At 41.9% G+C, this 24,123-nt stretch overlaps 1 protein-coding gene across 1 annotated transcript in view; it reads right to left on the reverse strand.

Moving 5' to 3' along the window:
- Positions 1-225: 225 nt before the first annotated feature.
- Positions 226-24,123, reverse strand: part of LOC121459119 (protein phosphatase methylesterase 1) — a 42,566-nt gene continuing 18,668 nt past the window's right edge. Inside the window, exons 4-14 of the mRNA XM_041668638.1 lie at positions 17,627-17,684; positions 17,266-17,317; positions 14,947-15,101; positions 12,798-12,888; positions 11,306-11,371; positions 8,161-8,284; positions 5,736-5,865; positions 4,385-4,429; positions 2,536-2,600; positions 1,953-2,020; positions 226-1,370 (exon numbers count right to left, since the gene is read on the reverse strand). Coding sequence (XP_041524572.1) covers positions 1,352-1,370; positions 1,953-2,020; positions 2,536-2,600; positions 4,385-4,429; positions 5,736-5,865; positions 8,161-8,284; positions 11,306-11,371; positions 12,798-12,888; positions 14,947-15,101; positions 17,266-17,317; positions 17,627-17,684 — 873 coding nt within the window. The 3' untranslated portion in view covers positions 226-1,351. The remainder of the gene's footprint in view (positions 1,371-1,952; positions 2,021-2,535; positions 2,601-4,384; positions 4,430-5,735; positions 5,866-8,160; positions 8,285-11,305; positions 11,372-12,797; positions 12,889-14,946; positions 15,102-17,265; positions 17,318-17,626; positions 17,685-24,123) is intronic.

Here is a 24,123-nt window from a genome sequence, read left to right on the forward strand (position 1 = left end):
TTGTCCGCCTTTGCCTGACAATCTTCTTCCTAGCACCCCACTGTGTGTGTCCATCCCAGAGTTCCACTAGGGGTCTTCATTGGAACACAGGTGATAATCTGCTCACAGGAGCACTGGCTACCGGCACTGACAGACTATGGAGAAAGAGGCTTTGGAGTCTGGTGGCAACTAAATCTAATAAACTGTTCCTAGTCAGATCAGCAAAAATAAGGACGACTCCTCAGATGAATAAAGGTTGGGAGATATTTATTTTCTTTAAACCGGATCATAAATAACAAAGAAACAAAGTCGGCCCCAGACTCTGGACCGTGCAGCAGGACAGGGGTAGGAAGTTGTTGGGTGAACGGTGAAGAGGGCTACACGCCACCTATGACAGTCACACAAAGATGCCCCTCCCTGCCTGTGGGAATGGCGTGCCTGGGCAGCAGGGGGAGCCCGCAGTGCTATGATGAGGGCAGATGGGGATGCTAGTCCATGGTGTTTCTACATAGTAACACGGAAACCACAAGTGGAGCGAGGAGCTGTGGGTCTAGAAGAGGCAAGCGGCACTTGGCACACCTTCAGGAACCAACTATGAAAATGGTTAAATTCCATCATTAAAAACAATTCCACAGGATTTAGCCTGTGGCTTTGTGCGTGGGCTGTGTTTCACCTGGGCTGCTCTGTGGCAGATGAGGGCTCAGAGACCCTTGGAGCAGCCTGGCCTCAGCCCAGGGCAGGTGCCCAGGTATGTGGGAGAGGGACGGTAGGCTCACCCAGACGGGAAGCCATGTGCTTGGACTGGCTGGACCTGGCTTACAGGCAGGTTTCTTGGGATGCTTCCTATCTACTACCTCTCCCTGAACTAAGGCTGGAACCTTGGTTACTCTGGTTCTTCCAGACTTGGAACAGTTAAGACAGAGATAAAGGTACCTGACTGGTGTTTTATTTGAAAGGGAAAAATAAGGGCCAGTGTGTGCATTGCCCATCACATGAGGTAGGGCAGGACCATGCCAAGAACATCCTCAAGGAATGGAGATTCCTGAGCCTGGGGAGACATATGAACCCAGGTACATTGCCAGATACCAGGAACAGCTCTGGTGGCTCACCCTAGGCAAGGCAGGGAGCACAGGGGAGGGGAAGAGCTGGGAACCCCAGACTGCACAGGCCACTGTTGGACAAGGGCCCTGTAAAACAATGCTTTTGACAGGTATACAGAAAGGGTTTGTACATCTTGGATGCCCCTCTACAGGGAGCCAGTGTCACATGGCTGGGTGGGATGGTGAGGAGGAGACAGCGGCATCACAGTGGCCTCTGGTGCGATGTATTTACAACAGAGCTCAAGGTAGAGAGAGGGGTGGACATCAGGTCACTAACAGCCAGGAAACACACTGTCAGGGGTAGAAAGGGGGGAAATGTTACAAATGTCACCATTACAAGCTTTTACCCAGCTTATCCCTTTCTCCAGGGAACCCTCCCGTCCCGGGTGACCACCAAAGCCCTGCAGGCATGACCCATCTCTTCACAGCCCCTTGATATATGGAACCATCTGGAAGCATTTATGGTTGGCAGAATTATGTTTAGGATGTGTTCCTGGAAGATAGTGGGCAGAGGCCAGGGTGCGGCTATGTTGCATAGGACACCCCCTGACCCAAAGAATCACTTCCTCTAAATGCCAGCAGTGCAGGATTTAAATTCCCAATCTAGACTTCTACACGACCTCCATGGCCTGCCCAGCTCTGCTCAGCAGGAGGCAGAACACAGACATTTCTGGCAAAGGTGGAACACACTGCAGGAAATGAGGCATGCCAGCTCAGCGAGACCCCACTGGACCCACATACAACCAAGAAAAACACAGACCACTTCGGTAATGCAGACCAGAAAGGGCTAAGGCAGTGATACCCATAGTCCCCAAGATTCTTAAGTTTTGAGGTGGGTCATCCAGCTAGACTCACATGCCTTTATGTACTTACCACTGGAATCCTCCGATGGGCTCTGCAAACCTGTGCCGGATCAGGAAAGTGGCAACAGCTTCAGCTACCTGGAAAAGAAGAGGCATTCTAGGCCCTGTGGAGGGAAGTGCTGGGCTTCTGCTGAAGGTTCAGCCACTGCTGTCCTTGGAAGTACTCACTACTGTCTGGGTAGCTTAAGAGCAAAGGACCTGGACCAGGGGACTCCTTACAAGATAGCTCCAGAGAGGTGAAGGGGAACAAGAATCTTTTACTCCCAGAAGACTTACAAACACCATTTTCTCACAGAAGGAGCCCTGATTAATCTCTGACTATAACTGGAATTTAGGGTGCAGTGCCTGCTCAAATCACCCTTGTCTGGTTTTAGATGCTAACAAAGAAGCAGATCTTAGCCACAGGGCCCTGGAATAAAAGAGGGTGCCAGTGGTTCCTCAGCCCAGACATACAAAGCCAAGACCACAGGTGCTCACCAGGCAGAGACTCGGGGAGCTGGCAGACAAACCCTGAGACACAGGTTTATCCTACTTTCTGTGAAATCCCACATTCCCCCCAGTCGTCCTCTCAAGTCACTGGACTCCAGACACACCTTGTCAGGGGCATCCTCGTGGACTGCATGGCCACACTGCGGTAAGACCTGCATCTGGAACTTCCCTGGAGAGGAGACAAACAGGCAACCTCAGGGATAGAAAGCCCTCCCCAAATCACTCCTATGCCTCCTAGGTCACTGGGCATCCCAGGAAGACCTTCCCTCAGAACACTCTGGACAAACTACCAAGTCTGCTGAGTGTAACTGTACCCTTGTTCAGGTTCCCTTCACTTTTCACCCTTTCCTTCTGTACCTCCTTGGTGTGAATTTACTTCAGACAGAAAACTCGGTTCCTGTGCTCACAGGAGTCGGTCTAGTTGGAGAGTAAAACACAGCACTAATGCAGATGGAGTCCCAAGGATGAGGCAGTGTGGTAAAGGTACCCAGACAGGTTTCTGCACAGAAAGAATGGCCCACCTACAGAAGAGAAGGCTTGAAATGACAGCCATGGAAATAAAGAAGCTTGGCATGGTGCTGATGTGAGTGGCTGGCAGTGAGGCTGGGCTGGAAAACCGGGGCCATTTGGAACTCTGTAAGCTATGTTAGGAATACTGAAATGGATTATTGTAAAAGACAGCAGATGAGTATCAAACAGTGTGCTAGGCAACGTAAGATGTGCTTCCTTACTCTGCCTTACAGCACTGCAAACTCACAACCTACGGTAATTTGTGGGGGTAACTTGGGGTTGAAAGTAGGGCTCCAACCTACTTAAACTCTACCACTGAGTTACACTTCAAACCCTAATGTGACAAGTATTAAGAGTGAAGAGCAGTTGGGCATGTAGCTTTCCTGGGTGTGTTGGTCCCAGGGTTGGGTATCCAGCACTGACAACAACAAACAAAGGAGTGACTAGAGCTGAGCTGGGCTGGGCTACAGCACGAGGGGCAGGTGCTTTTTGGGCACAGAAGCTAAATACAGGGTCGGGTGGGGAGCTGATTAACTCGTGAGCCCAGTATTTCCATTTACAAAGTAAGAAAGTTGGAGACGTCCTTGTGGCTCTCATGCAAGCCGCACAGTAGTCCATGTTTTCAGCGTACCAGTCTACGCACTGTTGAAGATGACTCTACAATCACACAGAGTGAGGAAGCGAGCTATGATTAAGGCAGTATCTGTCCAAGGCTGTGTAATTAGTGCAGGAACTAGGCCACACCATTAAGTCTATTAATGGTCTTCCTCTTGCAGGAGGCTGCGTCTCCTTCAGATCTATTATATTATTAATGCACATGATTCTAACGTAGAGGAAAACACTGGGCCCTGCTGCATCCCCGCTGCAGTCTTCACATCTGGGCTCACGTGTGGTGCTCAGACCCACTATACTTTGTAATAGCCTGGCATCAACACTCTCTCTCAATTTACACATTTAAGAGCATTCCAGCTAAAACAGATTACTAGGTGAGCAGTGTCTAAACCCCCCACCCCACCCCCAAGAAGCTCCCTCTTCTCCCTCCTCACCATCATGTCTTCTAACAGACTTTAAACCACTTGGTACTTATACTGTTTCTCTTTTCTGAAAACTCTGAACATAAGAAAACACCAGGAAATTATGTCTGTTCACAATGTTAGGTGCCCTTGTAATAGTAATTTCCAAGGCATCACCTCATTTGATTTCTTTCATCCTGGAAACAATGCTTGATTCTCATTTTTAGTTAGGTGGGGGAAGACAATGACTCTTCAGAAAAGGGAAGATGCTTGCCCACAACCACCCGGCGGCGGCGGTTCAATGGAGGTGACTCTAGTGCTCACACTCTCCCTACTGTATCTCACTATCTCAGAACATCCATTTTCATATGACTGCCCATTTCCCCACCCTCAGAGAAGGATCCACAGGCACAAATTCTGGATGACTTACCCTGCATCTGGCCTATGGTCAGATCTTTATCCAGTCTATCAACACCTGGAACAAAACAGGATAATCTGTGAGTAACTCCTTAGAAAATGCCTTGGAAACAAGTTTCACTGAGCACTGAGTAAAACTGCCTCAGAGTTATATGCACCACTGCACCCTCAATCCAGACGCACACGGTCCTGATTCCCCACTGCGCCCTCAATCCAGACGCACACGGTCCTGATTCCCCACTGCACCCTCAATCCAGGTGTACAGGGTCCCGATTCCCCACTGCACCCTCAATCCAGATGCACAGGGTCCTGATTCCCACCACAACCTCAATCCAGATGCACAGGGTCCTGATTCCCCACTGTGCCCTCAATCCAGACGCACACAGTCCTGGTTGCCCACTGCACCTTCAATTGTGATTCCCACGGGCACATTCTCACCAGATAAGATTTTTCAGTTTCCAATTTCTGGGTAATTATGGTTTTGTTGTTGTTGTTGTTGTTTTGTGATTTACTTACTTTATTTCTGTATGTGAGTATTTTGCCTGCATGTATATATGTGAACCACATATGTGGCCTGACACCTGTAGAGGTCAGAAAAGGGTGTTGGATACCCTAGAATTGGAGTTACAAATGGTTGTGAGCCACTATGTGGGTTGTGCAAACCAAATTAGGGTTCTCTCTAAGAATAACAAATATTCTTAACCCCAACCCCAATCATGCTCATTTAAAGATGTTTATACGACAACAGGATTTTACTGTCTCAGTTCTCACAATACTCAGAGTGTTTTTACAGCAATATCTGTAGCTCCAGGAGTCGGGCTCACCAGGCACAAAGGCTAGGCCAATGTCATGCACCACTGGAGAGCTTTCATACCCCGTTAGGTTTAGGACTGCATATGGGGAAGCTAGGGGAACAAGGATGGTTCTCCACTTTAAAAGTTGTTAATATTAATAGTTCTAATGAGCTCACATTTAGATGGCAGTACTCACACTTCTATGGACTGAACTGTCCCCACCAGTCCCCAGTGTATTTGAAGATGGGGTCTACAAAAAGGTAAAATGAGGTTGTAAGGGTGGGGGTCTCTGAGACAATAAGATTAGTGTCCTTGCAGAAGGCACCAGGAAGCTGTCTCTTTTTCTCTCGGCCATATGAAAGCACAGAGAGAAGGTCTGTGAACAGAAGAGATTTCTGAGAACTTAGCCTGACTATACTCTGATCTTATCCTTTAGCCCCCAGACTGTGAGAAAAGAGGTTTCAGTTCTTTAAGCTATCCAATCTATAGTATTTGATTATTTCAGCCAAACAGTGCATGCGCACGCGCGCGCGCGCCCACACACACACACACAAACACACACACACTTACCAGCCAAGAGCAGCAATTTAGGGATAGGACAACTAAGAAAGAGATTGGACAAGCCCCGGAACCAGCCATCCCAGTACTTTTCTGTTTTTGCCAGTTCAATTCTCCAGGTGTACGGATGGTCCTTCTTGGTCTGCAGGAATAAAAGCAAAGTGAGGGTGAGGAGTAGGACAGAAAGCAGGTCTGTAGGAAGGAAGGAGGAACCAGCACTAATCAAGAAGCCACTGACCTACAGCTGAGGGTACACTAACCCTTCATACAGAGCTGCAGGCTGCTGTAACCTCTACTTTGTTTTCTTCTGGCTCACATGAGCCTCCTGTCTCAACCTCCCAACTGGCTGGTGTTCCAGACACAGTCCAACATACCCAACAACTTCTATTACTTTAGGTAAATTTAGGAAATTTCTTAAGATCAAAAAGGCAGTTAATTATTGATCAAAGACAGAACTTTTCTTTTCTTTTTTTTTTTTTTGATTTTTCGAGACAGGGTTTCTCCGTAGCTTTTGGTTCCTGTCCTGGAACTAGCTCTTGTAGACCAGGCTGGCCTCAAACTCACAGAGATCCGCCTGCCTCTGCCTCCCGAGTGCTGGGATTAAAGGCGTGCGCCACCACCGCCCGGCGACAGAACTTTTCTTATACCAGTGAGTAAAAAGGGCATATCAACAAAAGAACATAGACAAAGACCACACTCTAGTAAAATAAAACAAAAGAAAAAAAAACCTAAGTGAAAGAAAAAGCACAAACTGGCATCCACTCCAGGATCACTATCAGACAAATATGACAAACCACAGGAAAGAACAAGCTGACGTGTGTGAAAAGAGTATTTATCTCATTCCAGATTTACGATGATGATAGTAATGGTAATTCTAAGGCAATATGACAAATAGGAAAATGTCAACATCTGTCTTCCCTTGACAATGGGATGGGCATACAATGTATTATCAAATATTAGTGAACTAGTAAGAGTACCCATGCTTTCCTGTGTCATGGAAACAGGTTAGATATTGGAACTGAAATAAGTGATTAGGATGCTGCATTGAATGCAACACGAAAACCTGGGTGTGGACATGCGATGACATAGTAGACTGAAGATCAGTGGTGACTAAGATGTCCACATCACCCAAAGTGACCACAGAGTCAGGGAAATCCCTATCTGAGTTTAAATGTTATTTTGTAAAGACATTTTTAATGATCCTAAAATTGTCTAAGATTACATATGATTCTCAATAAACAATCAACTTTGCAAAAGAGGAAGAAAACTGGAGAACTCATACTTCTTGACTTCAAAACTGTTACAAGCTGCAGTAATTAAAAGTTTGGGACTTAGGGGTATCGCTCAGTGGCAGAGGTTTAGCATGTGTGAGGCCTTAAGAACCACAAAACCAAGGAAGTTTGGTACTGCCATTAAAGATACACAGCAACACAGGTACCAGAAATGAACACTGAGACACACGGTCAAATGACCTCTGCTAAGAGTATCAAGAGAATTGGTAGGGGACACACAGTGCTGAGATAATTAAACATACGGTCACATAAAGGAGAATGCATACCCAGCTGGGCAATGAGCAATGAGAAGATGCCCAACAGCAACAGACAATATGTAACCATGAGCTCGGTGTGGTGGCATCTGCCCGTAGTTCTGCAGTCCAAGTGGCCCTTGAGTTGTGATTCCTCTGCCTCAGACTCCCAAGTCTAATTTAGGAGTTAAGATGCTACTATGCTGTAATATGATAGAAAACTCTTCTTTCATCCTACAATGTGTTACAAGGCCCAAGGAGATGAAAACTTATTTATATATTTGTAAATTCTAAAGTAGTATAAAGCATAATTCTGACCAGAGATCTCAAGGATGGCAGGAAGAAAAAAAAAAAGTACTTTAAAAGCCAGGCAGTAGTGACATGAGCTGAACATAATATTTGTGTGGGAAATGATTTCTGTGTAATTAGAGGACAAAGGAGTTAGTACTGAGTGTCAGGCGTCCACAGCATCTTTAAATGTGGCTCAATTATAGGACTTAAGATGCACAACTCCAAGTGTTACACTGCATCGTATAACTAACTGTAAGTCCACAACACAGATGGACTGACAGACACTAGGGCCAGAAAGCTTGTTCTAGGAGATAAGCCTGAGAAGATGGAAAGAGCTGGACAGTCACAGGATACAGGCTGGAACTGAGATTTTTTTTTCCCCTTAGAGAACCCACAGGAACACCTTTACAGAGGTGAGGAGGAGCCTGGTGAGGAAGCAGTCTGATGGGCACATATAGGGTAAGTCTCGTGTTCTAATTGGAGCCCAGCCTTAGTGTCTACCACCTCACGATCTCTCACCACAGGGTCTCTGCCTCCTGAAGTCTGTGATCTGATAATAACTATGCTGTCTTCTCTTTCCTCTCCTCCCTCTGTCTTTCCAAGGACGAGACCTTCACTCACTTCCATGTCATCTTCCTTTTTCCTCTTGTTTACTGACTCACTTCCTTCTTCATCTTCTTCCTCCTCCTCTATGATTCCTTCTACTATGGACTTGGAGCCTTCTGGACTTGTAATTCCTTCACACCTAGATCGGAAAAAAAAATACTTGATGAATGTCTTGTCAAATTATCTTAATCTTTTACCAGTAAGAACCCATAAAAAGGTAATGGTCATTTTCTGGGACATGGTGATGGAGATTTTATTGGTATTTTTATATTCTATGAAGTAGTCCTGAAGAATTAAGACAAACGTTATAAGTGTGTAAGGCTGAATTCAGTCCCAGCAAATTCAGTCCCAGCAAACCCCAAAGCAAAGAAGCTCCTTACTTACATCAGAACAAGCCCCGCCCCCAACAAGTCCTGTGTTAATAGCTACCATATAGAAACTGGCAAATACAATGACCATTGCCAGTAGAACCCTGCATCTTTGAACATCCAATCCAAACAATATCTTTCCTTCTTCTTAAAAATGGTATCCTAGGGGCTGGAGAGATGGTTCAGAGGTTAAGGGCACTGACTGCTCTTCCAGAGGACCTGTGCTCAATTCTCAGCACCCACATAGTGGTTCACAACTGTTTGTAGCTCCATCCAGTTCTAGGGGACCTGAAACCTCACCCAGACATACATGTAGGGGAAACACCAATGCAAATAAAATAAAAATAAATTTTAAAAATGGCGTTTCTACACAATAAGACATGACAGTATGATATGGGATTCCCCTCTGTATGCTGCAAATACCAATGGTTAATAAAGAAATTGCTTTGAGCCTATAGCAGAGCAGGGCAGAATAGAGCTAAGCAGGGAAAACTAAACTGAATGCTGGGAGAAAGAAGGCGGAGTCAGGGAGAAGCCATGGATCCCATGCCAGAAACAGACGCAAGCCACCAGCTCGAACCCTGTGGTAGGCCACAAACCTCGTAGTATAGTATAAAATAATGGAAATGGGTTAAATTAAGATGTAAGAGCTAGCCAATAAGAAGTTAGAGCTAATAGGCCAAGCAGTGATTTAATTAATAGTTTCTGTGTGGTTATTTCAGGAGTCTGGGCGTCCGGGAAATAAAAAATGGACTCTACAATAAATTGGCGCACCAACGTGGCTGATTAAATCTACATAAAACTTGAGAGGGCTTGGAAAGGAATTCTAGACACTAAAATACAAAGTTTAGCCGCATTTTTTTTTCAGAGGGGCTATGCTTGCTGGCGGCATGCTGAAACTCCTTTAAGAGAGATCTTCCTGATTCAGTAGTAGCAAAACAAAACAAACAAAAAAAACCACGTGGTTTTGAAATGGCTTCCTGGTCCATGCTGCCAGCATGAACTCTGGCTCTTTTCTGGGGTTGATGCCCATCACCCACTTTGGGTGCGAATGCTTATGTGTCCGCCCAAGGTTGGGAGGAAAGTAGCTGAGACCATGCCCAGGGCTCAGCACCCCAACCTGGGCAGATTTAGCTTTCACTCAGATAAAAGGGGTTTATAAGCTACCCAGTGCTACCCAGAGTTGAGGTGGTGAGGATGGATCCCACCCTGTGGTCCTAGAGCCTGTGGTGGTCGGGAAACAAACGGCCTCCCTACAACAACAGTAGAAGGGAGACTTGCTGGCAAGAAGTTTCAGTAGGAGGGAATGAGAGTGGATGAAAAGGGGTGAAAATGACTATAATCTTTATATACATATATCAAACTGTCAAATCTAAAAGAAATTAAGTAAGCCAACAATGATACAAATGGAACCTCTTTACGATATAATTAGATAGAAAAATCACTATTATATGAACAGCTGGTCCCATGGTTCCTCTTAAAGAAAACTCAGTGGAAAAATATATAGACAGGTGTTATTATGGGTTCTAAGGCCTGGAGGCAGCTAGAGGCATGGAAAACTAGTTTCCTCAAAAATCTACCAAGCAGTGTGGCAGAGAGGGAGAGAGAGCAGACCCTCAAGAGGGCATCAGCAGACTGCTCATGCTTATCTCGATTTTCACTTTCAACTTACGAATTAAATAGCAGGGCAACTAAGTCTAACAATAATGTAGTGCATGTTTCAAAAAGGCCAGAAAAGAAGATTTTGAGTGATTTCACCAAGAATATTCAAGGTTATAGATATGCTGATTACCCTGAATTAATCATTATAAAATATACATGACATTGAAATAGTATTATACAACACCCTAGTACATATGCACATACAAATTACTATCTGTAAATCAAAAAATTTAGAAAAATTTGAAACAAGAAAAGACTATTGCTTAGATTAATTAACTGATGCTATTAAATTCTAACTTTTTTAGGTGTAATAATGTTATTATTATTTCTCTAGAGCATAATAAATTCTTACAGAAAGACTCAGATTTGGGGGGAGTTTACTTTACAATATTTGAGGTTATGGGAAGTTAACAGGCATGTAAACAAGACTGGTCATGAGTTAGAGCACTAAAAATGGGCACTGATCACATTAGGGTTCCTTAAATTACACGAAGACATAGTTTTTCAGAAATTCAAGATCTTACCAACAAGACTGTGTACATTAAACACAATACACAATCCCCAGTGATGATCAGCATTCCATGATGCCACTACCCGTTTTACCAACACTCGTGTCTGGCCTAGTGGACGATGTCTTTTCAATTAACGTTTATTTTGTGGTTATTTTACAAAGGACTCATGCAAATCCACCAAGAAAGATCAATTAGGTTGAGTAATTTCAGCTCTCAGCCTCTAAATGTGGCTTTTACTCTAACTCTGCCAGAATTTCATACTTGGGTTTGCGTTTCATACTGGGTTTGGCTCAGTGACACATAGACACTAACACAGGAACACTGGTGTGGACACTTAGTTTAAATGTGTACTCACTGGAATGCACACTCTAACAACAGGAGATGTGCTAATTTAATCTAGGAGTTAAAGAAGACACTACTGGGCTTTGGGATTTCTAAAAACCAAACAGAAAAACAACTAGAAAAACCATCTCCATGCTAGACTAACAGAACTCACTGTAATCTTATCTAAAATAATGAAGGCATTTAGCAGTATGGCAGAATAAGTGCAGGAACAAAGGAGCCCTAATTCTCTCCTGTTTTTCATCCTCTAACCAGGCAAAGAGATAAAAGACTTACTGTTTGACTTGACCGACCATTGAGACTCGGGCAGACTCTAGGTTTCGAATCTGGCCACTCTTCACACTAGGAGAGAAAGGAGAGAGGTTATTCAGTACTTAGCACAGCACAATACCAGGAAAGAGTACTTTAGGTTCTATGGGATCTAACAGAAAGCTGCAGTCACCAAGTGCTACTGAACAGACAACTGCCACTCTTCACCTAACTATTACAAGTGTAAGTAAAGAAACCGCAGCTTCTCAGAGGGTGCGTGAGGAGCACAGAAGCACACAGATAACACTGATATACAGGACATGTTCAGAGAAGTGCTTTATTTCCAATGAGGAAGCTGAGAAGCCTGTCCATGTTCTACTACATCCAGGTCTGAACGGGAGAAGTCAGCCACAAAGAGAGGGCACAGCAGAGCACAGCGGACAGCTGGACAGCCGGCTCATTGAGAAGCTCTAGTTGGAATGGGAGCCCAAAGCTCATTCCCTAGAAACTGGATTCTCACTGCAACAGTAGAGGTGGGGCCTTTAAGATATCATCAGCTTAGGCTCTTCATTCAGGAACAGGTTAAGATCTTTATCAAAAATCAGTTTGCTGGGCTGAAGGGATGGCTCAGAGGTTAAACAGTGCTTGCTGCCCTCCAAGGGACCAAAGCACCCATGTCAGGCAGCTGACAACCATGTTTAACTCTAGCTCCAGGGGATCAGATCCCTCTTCTGGTCTCTGTGGGTACCCACACACAGTTCTTTATTGGCAATTCTCTCTCTCTCTCTCTCTCTCTCTCTCTCTCTCTCTCTCTCTCTGTCTCTCTCAAACACACACACATATATGAAAAAAAAAAAGGAGGTTTGCTATAAAGTAAGTTTGAGGCTGAAGAAATGGCTCAGTGAGTGCAGGAACTTTCATCCTAAGACTTATTTCTGCAGAGGGCAGCAATGTTCTACTGATCTTTGAATCTTCATCCTTTAGCATGAAATAAGTTTCACACAGACTTATAAAATTATCAATTGGACTAATAGTTATATTCAATGATGAGACCCTTCAACAGAAGTCATAGGCAATTCTTCCAGCAATTTTTTATAAAAATGACTTAAGTTTTTTGTTTGTTTTGTTTTGTTTCCCCCACAAATCCAAATAATTCTAGTGAGCAGAACTCCTGCCCTATTGTTCTGGAGAACAGAACCTACACCTGCTATTTCTTCACCATTGTAAGACACAGAAAGCGAATCTAGAACCATGGAGCTTTAGGGAGAGAGGGCAGAACCAGCTGGACAGCAGATGGCCTGTAATTACTAACATACTAGGAGATGCTGTATTAGCCAGGTATACTTTGCAGATGCCTGAGGCAATTAGGAAACACTGAAAAACACTCTGCTTCAAAGCTATTTCCTTACATACTATCATAGATAGGCTTGGAAAGTCACCTTCTACCTCTCAGTACTTGAGGGGGGGGGAGGCTAAAACATAACATCTGGAATTGAGACAGTTTAGACTTGTGGGTTACCTCCATTCAATAGCATTCTCCAGAGATTTGAAGGTTTTAGGACGACCACGCAAAAAATTCTGCATGCTGTTAAGTGCATCCATGGCTGTACCTGATGTTAAACAAAAATTTTAGCCACATCAATAAACTTTTTTTGTTTTCTTGCTTTGCAATTCTACTAAGTACTTATTTTTCCTTTTTAGGTTACTGTACAAAATACTGGGTTTCATCGTGTATATGTCATAATTCCTTGTTCTCTATTGCTCCCCTCCCTGACTATTCCTTTCATGCCTCACTTCTCTTTCTTCCCACAGTTAAGCACACTCTTTTGCTTTCCTATCATATATAATCCAAGTTACCCTCTCTCACCCCTTAAGAAAGCTTCCTCCCCTCTCATGAGGATCTCCTTATAGCTAGTGCGCTCGCTCTCTCTCTCTCTCTCTCTCTCTCTCTCTCTCTCTCTCTCTCACACACACACACACACACACACAATTTTAAATTTCGTTTCCACATATGAGGGAAAATGTGATATTTCTCTGAATCTGGCTTATTCTGCTTAACATGATTTCCAGTTACATCTATTTTCCTGCAAATGTCATTATTTCATTTTTCTTAAGACTGCATAAAGTTTCATTGTGCATATGCGCCACATTTTCTTTATCTATTCATCTATTATGCACATCTAGGATAATTCCATGGAACTAGCTAAAAATATGGATGTGCAAGTGTCTCTGGGCGGCTGACTGGGAGTCCTTCAGGTATATATCCACAAGGTAGAGCTAAGTCATGATAGTTATATTCCCAATTTTTTAAGGAACCTCCATACTGACTTCCAGTGTGGCTACACAAATTTACATTCCAGTCAGAAAAGAAAAAAGAGTCCTTCTTTCTCTATATTCTTAACAGCATGTAATCAATTGTTTTATTAATGACAGACAACACCCCTGACTGGAGTGAGTGGAATCTTGAAACAGCTTTAAATTGCAATTCCTTAGTGGGTAAGAATATGGAACACTTTTAAAATTCTTTATTGGCAATTTGTATTTCTTCTTTTGAGAACTTTTTTCCTCCATTCACTGATTAGATGATATTACTTTTTGGTGTTAAAGTTTGCACACACGTATGTGCGCACACACACACACACACACATAAACACACACACAAGATATGAATCCCCAGTATGAACTAGCTTTCAGAGATCCTTTCCCATTCTGAAGGTCATCTCTTCTTCACCCTGGTGATAGTTTCTTTTTCTATACAGAAGCTTCCTAGCTTTGTGGAATTCTGGCAGCTAATTTTCAGATGATTTCCTGTGCCATCTGAGTCCTACAAACCCTTGTCTATGCCTGTATTATCAAGAGAACAGTACTCATATTACTCTCACATCCACAACTACGGAATGGTATTGCTTACACAGGAAGACTCCTCCCTGAAATGACCATCGAGAGGTGGTTGGGTAATAAAGACATTAACTTCATCAATAGATTAATCCACTGTCGAATGCATACTGAATAGGCTGTTTGGAGGCATGGCCTACTTAGAGGAAGCAGATAACTGGGGGCAAGCTCTGGAAGAACCATTTGTTCCTAGTCTCCCTCTGTGTGATGCTCTGACTCACCATCTTCTGAAAGCAATGGACCAGCCAACCATGGACCAAAACCTCTGACACTGGGGGCCAGATGAATCTGTCCTTTAAATTGTTTATCTTAGATATTCTGAGTCAACTCTCCATTATTTGCTCCTGGTAATAGCAGAATTCAATGATGCTTGGGTAAAATAAAGATAGAGTTTAAGAACATTTTGAAGAACAACACAAGCCAGCTTCCTCTATGGCTCTCAGTAATTCCTGACTATGGTATTCATTCCTCATGAGGCACCCAGTGAACAGGACAGCTACCTGTATAAGTAGCAGTGAGATTCTCAGAGTAAGTCAGAAAAAGAGGTTTGTTTCTAAATTGTTAAAAACTAAAAGACACACATATGATTAGAAATATTATACAATCATAAAAAGGTGTTACTGAAAGTTTCTGGTAAGAGAAAATGGTTGTATAATTCTATATTGGTACAAAGACAAGTTCATACTTCAAGATGAGTGAAAACTGAGAATAATGTACCAGGATGTCTCTTATAAATTCCTGAATTCGATTTGGTCAGTATTTAGAAAACTCACCTTCCACGACATCAATCATACAGAGGCCCAAGAGGCTGGGCACAAGGTTGGCTGATGCTGTGTGCACTGCAATGGCACCGCCCATGCTGTGCCCAATCAGCATGACTGGAGGAGGGAGGTCCCCATACATGGCTTCAACCACATTGCCAACATCTCTGCAAAGAGAGAAATCTTAGAGTGCTGGAGGAGGACATCAAAGATTGTAACTAATAGCTGTGGGAAGTGGAAAAGATCTGTGGGGCAGTCTACAAACACATCCATGTGAGCCTGCTTACATGGCTCCTGGTATCCATGCAGAGCCACACACCCAGTTCTCCAGATAATTGGCAGGATAAGGACTAAGAACCCCAGATTTCTGATCTTTTTTTTATATCACCCTTTTATCATCCTACACATCTAGTACATTCATATAAACATATATTCAACCTAAGTTTGCCAAAATTAGAGAAATAATTTACTCTAAGCTTCTGTTTTCCCATGTATAATGCAATAAGGTTTAAGATAATAAGATTACTATCAGCCTCAGTTTGTTTATTTTACATTTGTCTGTGTGTGCACGTGTGTGAGCGCGTGCACACACACATCATGGCACACATGGAAGTCAGAGGACAATTTGCAAGAGATACTTTAAGCAATGAGTGAGAAGTTAATGTGAAACAGTTATCCAAAAGTTAAAGGACTGTTCAAAAGAAAAGACTCAGAAAAAAAAAAATCAAAGCTTCCTTCACAGCAGCATTGCTTCTAAAGACAAGACACCCTGGAAAGACAAAGTGATAGTAGTGGGAGCAAAAACTACAATCTGAATAGTGTTGCTAGGATCACTGAATCTCTCTCTCAAATTCATATATTAATTATGGAGTATTATTATTTGCAAGTTTGTAGTGCATCTGTTAGAAGAACAAGCATTGATAAAAGTTAAGTATTGCGCTCACAACTAAAAGGATATCAAGTGTTCATTCTTACCGGCTTTTGTTCTAGGACTTACAAAAGTGACTGGGTCGTAAGGGGCTTTCCTCAAGAGTGGATTAACCCTGCACAGATCAATGAGTGAAGCACCTGGTATAAAGAGTGCTCTCTCTGGCGCACAGCTGTCTTCCATGTGGAATACTCCACCATATTATCATCCAGGACTAGTATTAGGCTCTTGACTTTCCAGTCTCTAGAACTCTGAGCCTAAATAAACCACTATTCTTTATGAATCCACCAAATTTGTGGTCCCAGTGATGCAGGAATGGAGGCAAGTACCCATCATGCCCTATGAGCTTTCTGTGTCATCTAATGTGATTCTTCAACCACTTTGTCTGAAAGGGCCTGACTACAACTCTACATGTAAGAAACTCAGACAAATTTACCAACTGTAAATACAGCCAAGTCAATTAAACTCATTGGGTCTACCAAATGTCACTGTGCTTCCACCAAAGTAAAAATAATTTATACAGAGTTTCAGAAAAGTAAAATCAAGTAGTATTTCTCTATCAATATGACAAACAGGAAAAAATATTGCAGGCTCATTCCTATGTAAAGATGTGTGTGTGTGTGTGTGTGTGTGTATGTGTGTGTGTGTGTATACTTATACACAGATAGACATGGACTAGAGGTTCAATTAATTAATCTCAAGCCATGTGGTTATGACTCTTTTATTTGGGGGTAAATATTTTTTAAAAAAAGGTTAAAATTTAAAACCAATATCAATATATAAATTCTAGAATAATTCACAATTCTTATAAAATTTTAGTAGGTAAGGATAAAATAAATAAAATAAAATATTCTGGAAGATATCAAATTCCACACCTTAAAATATACATTGCTCTTTTGGGACTTGGCTCCAAGATGACCAAAAGAAGGAGAAACAATGGTTGTGCCAAAAAGGGCCGTGGCATACGCAATTTGCTGCATGAGCTGCATGCCCAATGACAGGGCCATTAAGAAGTTCATCATTTGGAACATTGTAGAGACCACTGCCACCAGGGACATATCTGAAGCACGTGTCTTCGATGCTTATGTGCTCCCCAAACTCTATGTCAAGCTGCATTACTATGTGAGCTGTCAGGAATTGATCTCGTGAAGCTTGGAAGGACCGAATTTAGACCTGCTGGTGCTGCACCACACGACCTCCACCAGAGCCAATGTAAAGAGGCGGCTTCATAAAGACAGAAGAAAACACCTTGGACTTACACTTTTTAAACACACACACACACACACATTAACTGAGTTAGATACTCTCTATGAAAGTTGTTAGTGTATGAAGGAAGACCGGGTCTAAAATACATAACAACTGGGGCTGGATAGATGGTAACCAATCAGTGTTTGCTTCCTTACTTTGCCATTGTTTCTGCTGACAGGTCTTCAGAATTCTTGACTTTAGTTTCTCCTAAAAATAAAATAATTTTAAGATCAAATTTTTGGTGATAGGAATCACAAAACCAGGAGTAATGAAATGGGGACTTTATATATTGTGAGGATAGATTTAGCAAGGATGTTCTAAATTCCAGACAAATCTTTATGGTTAGCTATTCTGAAGAGGATAATTATGGTAGTCTACCTACATGCTAGGATTCCTCCCCAAAGACCCAAATGGGTATAGCAGGTTCATTTGTGTCAGCGAACATTGCGACCGTTTGGGCTTATTAAGGGGCTGGGTAACTGCATTGGGTCGGTGGCCATGAGAAGCTGTACTCACCATGACTTCGGAGATCTAGAGCTACAATCCTACACTGTACTCTACTGATGATTGCTGCCTGGAAGGAAAAGAACAGAGAGAGAAGGTATAGGTTTTGCTCAGTTACAAACAGTTTTGTTAAATGAACCACCATCATAATTCAAGGTACCAATAGAACTAAAAGAAAACTTGTCTTATCCCACAGGTTTCCTTTTAAGTACAATAAAACAACAATGCTTCCCTGTTTTTCTATATACATTGTAGTCTGTCTCCAACTTAAGAATAAACTTTACCCTAAGCCCTCCTTAAATTGTCATTATTCCTAGTCTACTGGTTCATCCACACCTTGGACAGCTTTTAGTTTAGAGGCTGAATCTCCCGCTGTTTATCCCTGGGAGGTGTTTGCTAGTTATGGGAATTACTGATTGCTCTGTGGTGGTAGTAAAACCTTCCAGGCCAAAAACTAATCCACAGTTTGACTATAAAGTTATGAAACAAAATTCTGTCAAATCTGCTTAATTTTTCCACATTTTAAAGTTATTACAAACAAGTAAAAGATAGACCTAAGGTCAGTAACTGTCAAATTCAGTCAATGATTTATAATCATTAGGTGCCCATCAGGAAACTATGACAAAAATATTAAAAGCAGTATCTTGTTTATTTAAATCTTTTTTTGTTGATTTTTCGAGATAGGGTTTCTCCATTATTTAAATCTTTTTAAATCACATCTAAAGCTGCCACACTGAGTAACAGAGTTACAGCAGTGAACAACACAGACAATGCCCCTGCACTCATGCTACTTATATTTTCATATGGTTAAAAACAGATAAGAAAAATAAATGTGTACAAGGTCAATTCATAGAATCCTACACACTTTTTAGATAAAGTGTGAGATCATGTCTGCTAGTGACTTCTGGTCTTCTTTCAAATAGCGCAATTTTGTAATTTATGAAGTAAGAAAAAAGCAGCGAGAACCAGACTCACCCAACCATTTCCGCAGTGGGAATTGTGCTATCAACACTCGTATCAACAGTAGATAATATTTGCCAAATCTTCTGAGGTTATCAAACACTTCTAAGTACTTTAAATGCATTATCTGACTCCTCAGAACTCTTGAGACACAATTCTTATCATTTTATAGGTGACAAGATTTCACAAGGAGTTAAGTATCTCACCAGGACCAAAGATCCAGTAAACGGCAGACCCACAGCTGTCCTCAAGCTTGCCCGTCTAATAAAGTACCTAAGGAGTTCTGAGGGATACTAAAAGTACAGTATAAACCCACTAGCAATTCTGATTTAAGTGAACCAAAGGGACAAGCTTGTCTCAATTATTAAGTTTTGGAACTCTGTGGTAGTCTAAGGTATAGAGAATTAGAGACAAGATTGGAAGAAAGATTTGGGCAGAGTAGGGGTGGCAGCACATTATGGGAATTCCAGCACTGCGGAGGCTGAAGCAGGAGGACCTAGAGTTCAAGGCCAACCTGAGTAAACAGCAAGACCTAGTCTCTAAGGTGTGTGAGTAGGGGGGAATCAGATCACTTTGATATCCTATAAATTACCTCAGATAATTTCAGCCTTGAGAAGCAGGCTGAAAAAATATGGTACAGTATTTGTAACTGACAAATATTGAAGTTGCGGATTAATAACTATTCTCACAAAAGTACAATCCTCCTAACATAGTAATTTTTTTGTCTAGATTCAGAGAGAGGTACACTTGTACTTTGTTGCTATCACAGCTTTTGGATTTCTCTAAATTTTAGTATCGTCACCTGCCTATACTGAAAGGATCACAGAAAAATGAAACAAGACCATGTAGTCACCTAGGCACTGAGCAGGTATCCAGCACAAGGCAAATATCTAGGGAGAGGTGGCTGCTTGTTTTCCTTATTGTGGCCGATCCCTGTAGTGCACTGGTCCCACATTCTAGGAGGCATGTGAAAGTGACATAAAACAATATGACAGAGAACAAACCCATGGGGGTGATGTGGGAGTCCCCTCTGTGTGCTGTGATTACCATTAGTGAATAAAGTAATTGCTTTGATATAACAAGGCAGAACTTAGGTAGGCAGGGAAGGCTGGGAGAAAGAGGATGGAGTCAGAGAGACGCCATGCCAGAGATAGACGCACTGAAACTTTGCTGGTAGGCCAAGACCTAGTGGTGATACACAGATTAATGGAGATGGGTTAAATTAATATGTAAGAGTTAGCCAATAAGAAGCTAGAGCTAATTGGCCAATCGGTGAATTCATTAAAACTGTTTCTCTGTTATTATTTTGGGTCTAAGCTGGCTACTTACTACAAGCAACCTCCTTACTACAATGGGGAAATATCTTCATTAGGAGTCAGTGTGATTCATTAAAGGTATCATTCTTGCCTGTCAGATTAGTACCGTCTTCCCCAAAATTCCTTATATTTAGCAAAAATACTAGACATTTTAAAGCACTGTTGGTGTTATATATCAATAGAACACTTTTGCACTAACTGAATTATCAAAATATTTCTACAATTTAACAAAGAAATTGCACATTTAGAGATCCTAAGCTGAGGAAAAGCCATTGTCTAAAACAAACAATCTTAGCATCTAAATAAAAATGGCCACGTGAAAGCCAGTACTCTAGCAATTGACTTGACCCCAAAGGTCAAATTCCTCAAGCTTTAGGGCATACTGTGAATATAAACATAGTTAAAAGTGAACAGGAACTACAGTAAATAGCAGAAATAGACACAAGCACTTCACGAGAGACATGACTGATGGTTGATGGTAAGTAATCAAACAGGATATATCCATGAGGCAGAATATGATACAACTCTGTGAAGTAATTTTCCTAGACAGTGGAAGGTAGGCTGTCTGTGTTCCAGGACCTAAGAGTCTAGCAGCACACCTCATCACAGCACTCACCCCCTCCTCTGCCCCTGAGTCCACTGCCATGTGTCCTAGAGCATGGGATTTTTCTAACCACATCATGCAACTTCTTCACCAGCTATATATAAATGACTTATTTAATAAAGACATGGGGGCTAGACATGGTGATGCAGGCCTTTAACCCCAGCACATGGGAGGCAGAGGCAGGCAGATTTCTGTGAATATGAGATCAGCCTGATCTAAATAGTGAGTTTTAGGCCACTGAGAGCTACATAGTAAGACCTTGTCGTGAAAAAAAATATTAAAATTAAATGAACAAAAAGATATAGCTTCCTGCTTTCTTAAATAGAATATAGCAACCAACATTAACCTCTTCTCAACTGTTTGAGAATGATACCAACATATTCAAAGGAGTACTAAACATCAACTCTATGACAGACATTATATGAAGACATCCAGAATAACAAAGGGATGTCTGTTCTCCAGAATCCTATCACCAAACTTATTGATGACACATACTGATTATACCTGTGTAACTGCATCACAACACACACCAGTGCTCTTACAAACTCAAGAACAAAACATTCCTTAAGTATGCATGATATACCAGACATAAACAAGCTATGATCTTTGCCTCTAGTGAGGTGTGCTCTGTATACTACATACTGGATTTATAAGATAGTATAACAAGGAACGTAACACATATTGCTATGGCTCAGATGTGGTTTAAGGGTTCCCTTCCCCACAAAGCTTCACAAGTCAAACTTTAATCTCTATAATGAAGAATTAGGCTAAAACTTAATCTATTGATAGTGTTTAGGGACACATCCCTTAGAAAATGGTAAGGAAGGGATCTTGAGGGAGGAGGCTGATGATTGAATTATATGATAGTTTTATTTATTTAGAAGAGATAGGGTCTTGCTAAGTAAACAAGGCTCTCAAACTCATGATCCTCCGGTTGTATTATAAACCTACAGTAATAAAAATAGCATGGCACTGGCATAAAAGCAGACACACTGATCAATGGAATCAAACTAAAGTCACAGACAAAAGTTCCTGTGAATACTTAATTTTTTGAAGCCAAAAATACACACTGGAGAAAAGACAGTATCTTCAAAAAACGGTACAGGTCAAACTGGATTTCTGCATGTAGAAGAAAGCAAATAGATCCATATTTTTCACCTTGAACAAAACTCAAGTCCAAATGGATCAAGGCCATCAACATAAAGCCAGATGCCCTGAATCTGATAGAAGAGGAAGTGGGAAATAGGCTTGAACTCACTGGCACAGGAAAGGACTTTTTGAACATAACACCAACAGTGTTCTCTCTCACGCTAAGACAATTAATGAATGGGACCTCACAAAGCTGAGAACACCATCATTCAGACAAAGTGGCAGCCACAGGATGGGTAAAGGTCTTTACCAATTATACATCTGATAGGATTAGCACCTACAACTAAAAAACCTGAACTTCAAGAAAACAAACAACACATTTTAAAACAGAGTACAGACTAAGCAGCAGACAGTTCTCAAAAGATGGAACACAACATCCTCAGCCATCAGAAGTGTAAATTACAACTACTTTGAGACTTCATCTTCCATCAGTCAGACTGGCCAAGATCAATAAAACAAATGTCAGCATATGCTGATGAGGATGAGGGAAAGGGAATACTTAATTGCTATTAAAAACATAACCTCTATGGAAATCAGTGTGGCAGTTTTACGGAAGCTGGGAATCGATCTACCTCAAGATTCAGCTATATTACTCTTGGCATATATCCAAAGCACTCTACACTTTATTACAGAGATACTTCTCAACCATGTTCACTCATGCTCTATTCATAATTGCCAGAAACTGGAAACAGCCTAGATGTTCGTCAACAGATGGACGGATAATGACAATGTGGCACATTTGCATAATGGAATATTAGTCAACTGCTAAGAAAAATGAAATTATGAAATTCACAGGTAGCTGGGCGGTGATGGCATACACTTTTAATCCCAGCACTCAGGAGGCAGAGGCAAGCAGATCTCTGAGTTTGAGGCCAGACTGGTCTACAAAGCTAGTTCCAGGACAGCCAGGCCTACACAGAGAAACCCTGTCTCAAAAGAAAAAAAAAAAAAATCACAGGTAAATGGATAGATCTTTGGGGGAGGGGTCACCATGAGTGAAGTAATCAGATCCAAAAAGACAAATTGTATGTTTTTTATGTGTGAATGTTAAATTTTAAGCTTTTGATATGCATGCTACAATCCAAATAACCACAGAGGTTAAGTACTTTACTAATACTAGTAAAGGACTAGGTGGGAGGAGAGGATCTCCAAGGAAGAGGAAATAGACAATAATGTTACAGAGAGACAAAGGGGGAAATGGGAGGATAAGATATGGAGGGAAGGGGAGAGAAGGGTAAAGGAGAGAATATGAAGAGGGACAACTAACACTCAAGGCCATTTGAAAAGTCACACGGGAACCTACCACTGTAGAAGTTTCCTAAAATATATACATATGTGAAAAAAATCTAAATGGAGTCACCAAATAATAGGGGAAGACAATATCCCAACTAGACATCTTATGCCAGCCAGTAAATCCTACAGTGCCAGGAATGGGTTACATTTTGTTAAGTTGTTGGCCAAAGTTGCCTCATGGAAACTCCCAAAGGCTGCTGATTGTTCTTCACAATCTGATGATAATAAGGCCCTATCGTTGAAGACAACACTTATCATTGAACACAGACAAGAGAAGCTTCATTCCTACTGACTAGCATTCATTGTACTGGAAGGTGCTCTCTGCACAGTACCAGAGGAAACAGATAATCACCAGTATCTCGCAGTTAAAAACCCTGTGACCTCCAACAGTGAGTTGCCTACAAGACATACTGGTACAATAGTAGCACAAATGTTACAGGAGTAACCAACCACTTTCTGACTGGATCTAAGGTCCACCCCATGAAATGCAACCCATATCTGACACTGGCAAAGTGTCCAGGAGCTAGATAGACCCCGGGGCCTAGTGAAAAACCTATTACTACTATTCTGCTAAAGGAACACAGCAATAAAATGACTCCCAATGGCGTACTGCCATACCCACAGAGCTGCTTTTGCAGTAGATGAGAACACTCAGTCCTAAATGGGATATCTTCATCAAAGCCCTCCTAGCGAGGAGGTAAATAAACAGGTGATGCACATATGAACGCACAGAGACCATGGCAGCACACACAGGACTGCACAGATAGGGTTCCAGCACTGAGAGGGGAGGTGAACATGGGGTCCCACATCTATCCAAGAAGCTATCTATAATTGATACCCTCTGGCAAAGGGAAAAATCACTTTTCTCCAATTGAATCTCACAGGGTATATCAACCATACTTCGGGGCAGGCTCCATGCCCAGGAATAGTTAGCCAACATAAACCAAACTCAATGGTATTTTTGTATAACTTTGCTTTGTTAGGACATTTTTTTGACTTATTGATATTTTGTTTGTTTGTTTTGATTTTTTTTTCATTTTTGTGAGTTCTCGTTTTGTTTTTATTCCATATTTTTGCTTTTGAAAGAGAAAGAAAAAGAACATAAAACTGGATTGATAGGGAAGTAGGGAGGATCTGAGAAGAATTGGGAGAAGTAAAAAACATGATCAAAGTATATTAAACAAGAA

Source organism: Microtus oregoni, unplaced genomic scaffold, assembly GCF_018167655.1.
Source record: "Microtus oregoni isolate MIOR12 unplaced genomic scaffold, Mior012 000018F_ref0000195, whole genome shotgun sequence".
NCBI lineage: Eukaryota > Metazoa > Chordata > Mammalia > Rodentia > Cricetidae > Microtus > Microtus oregoni.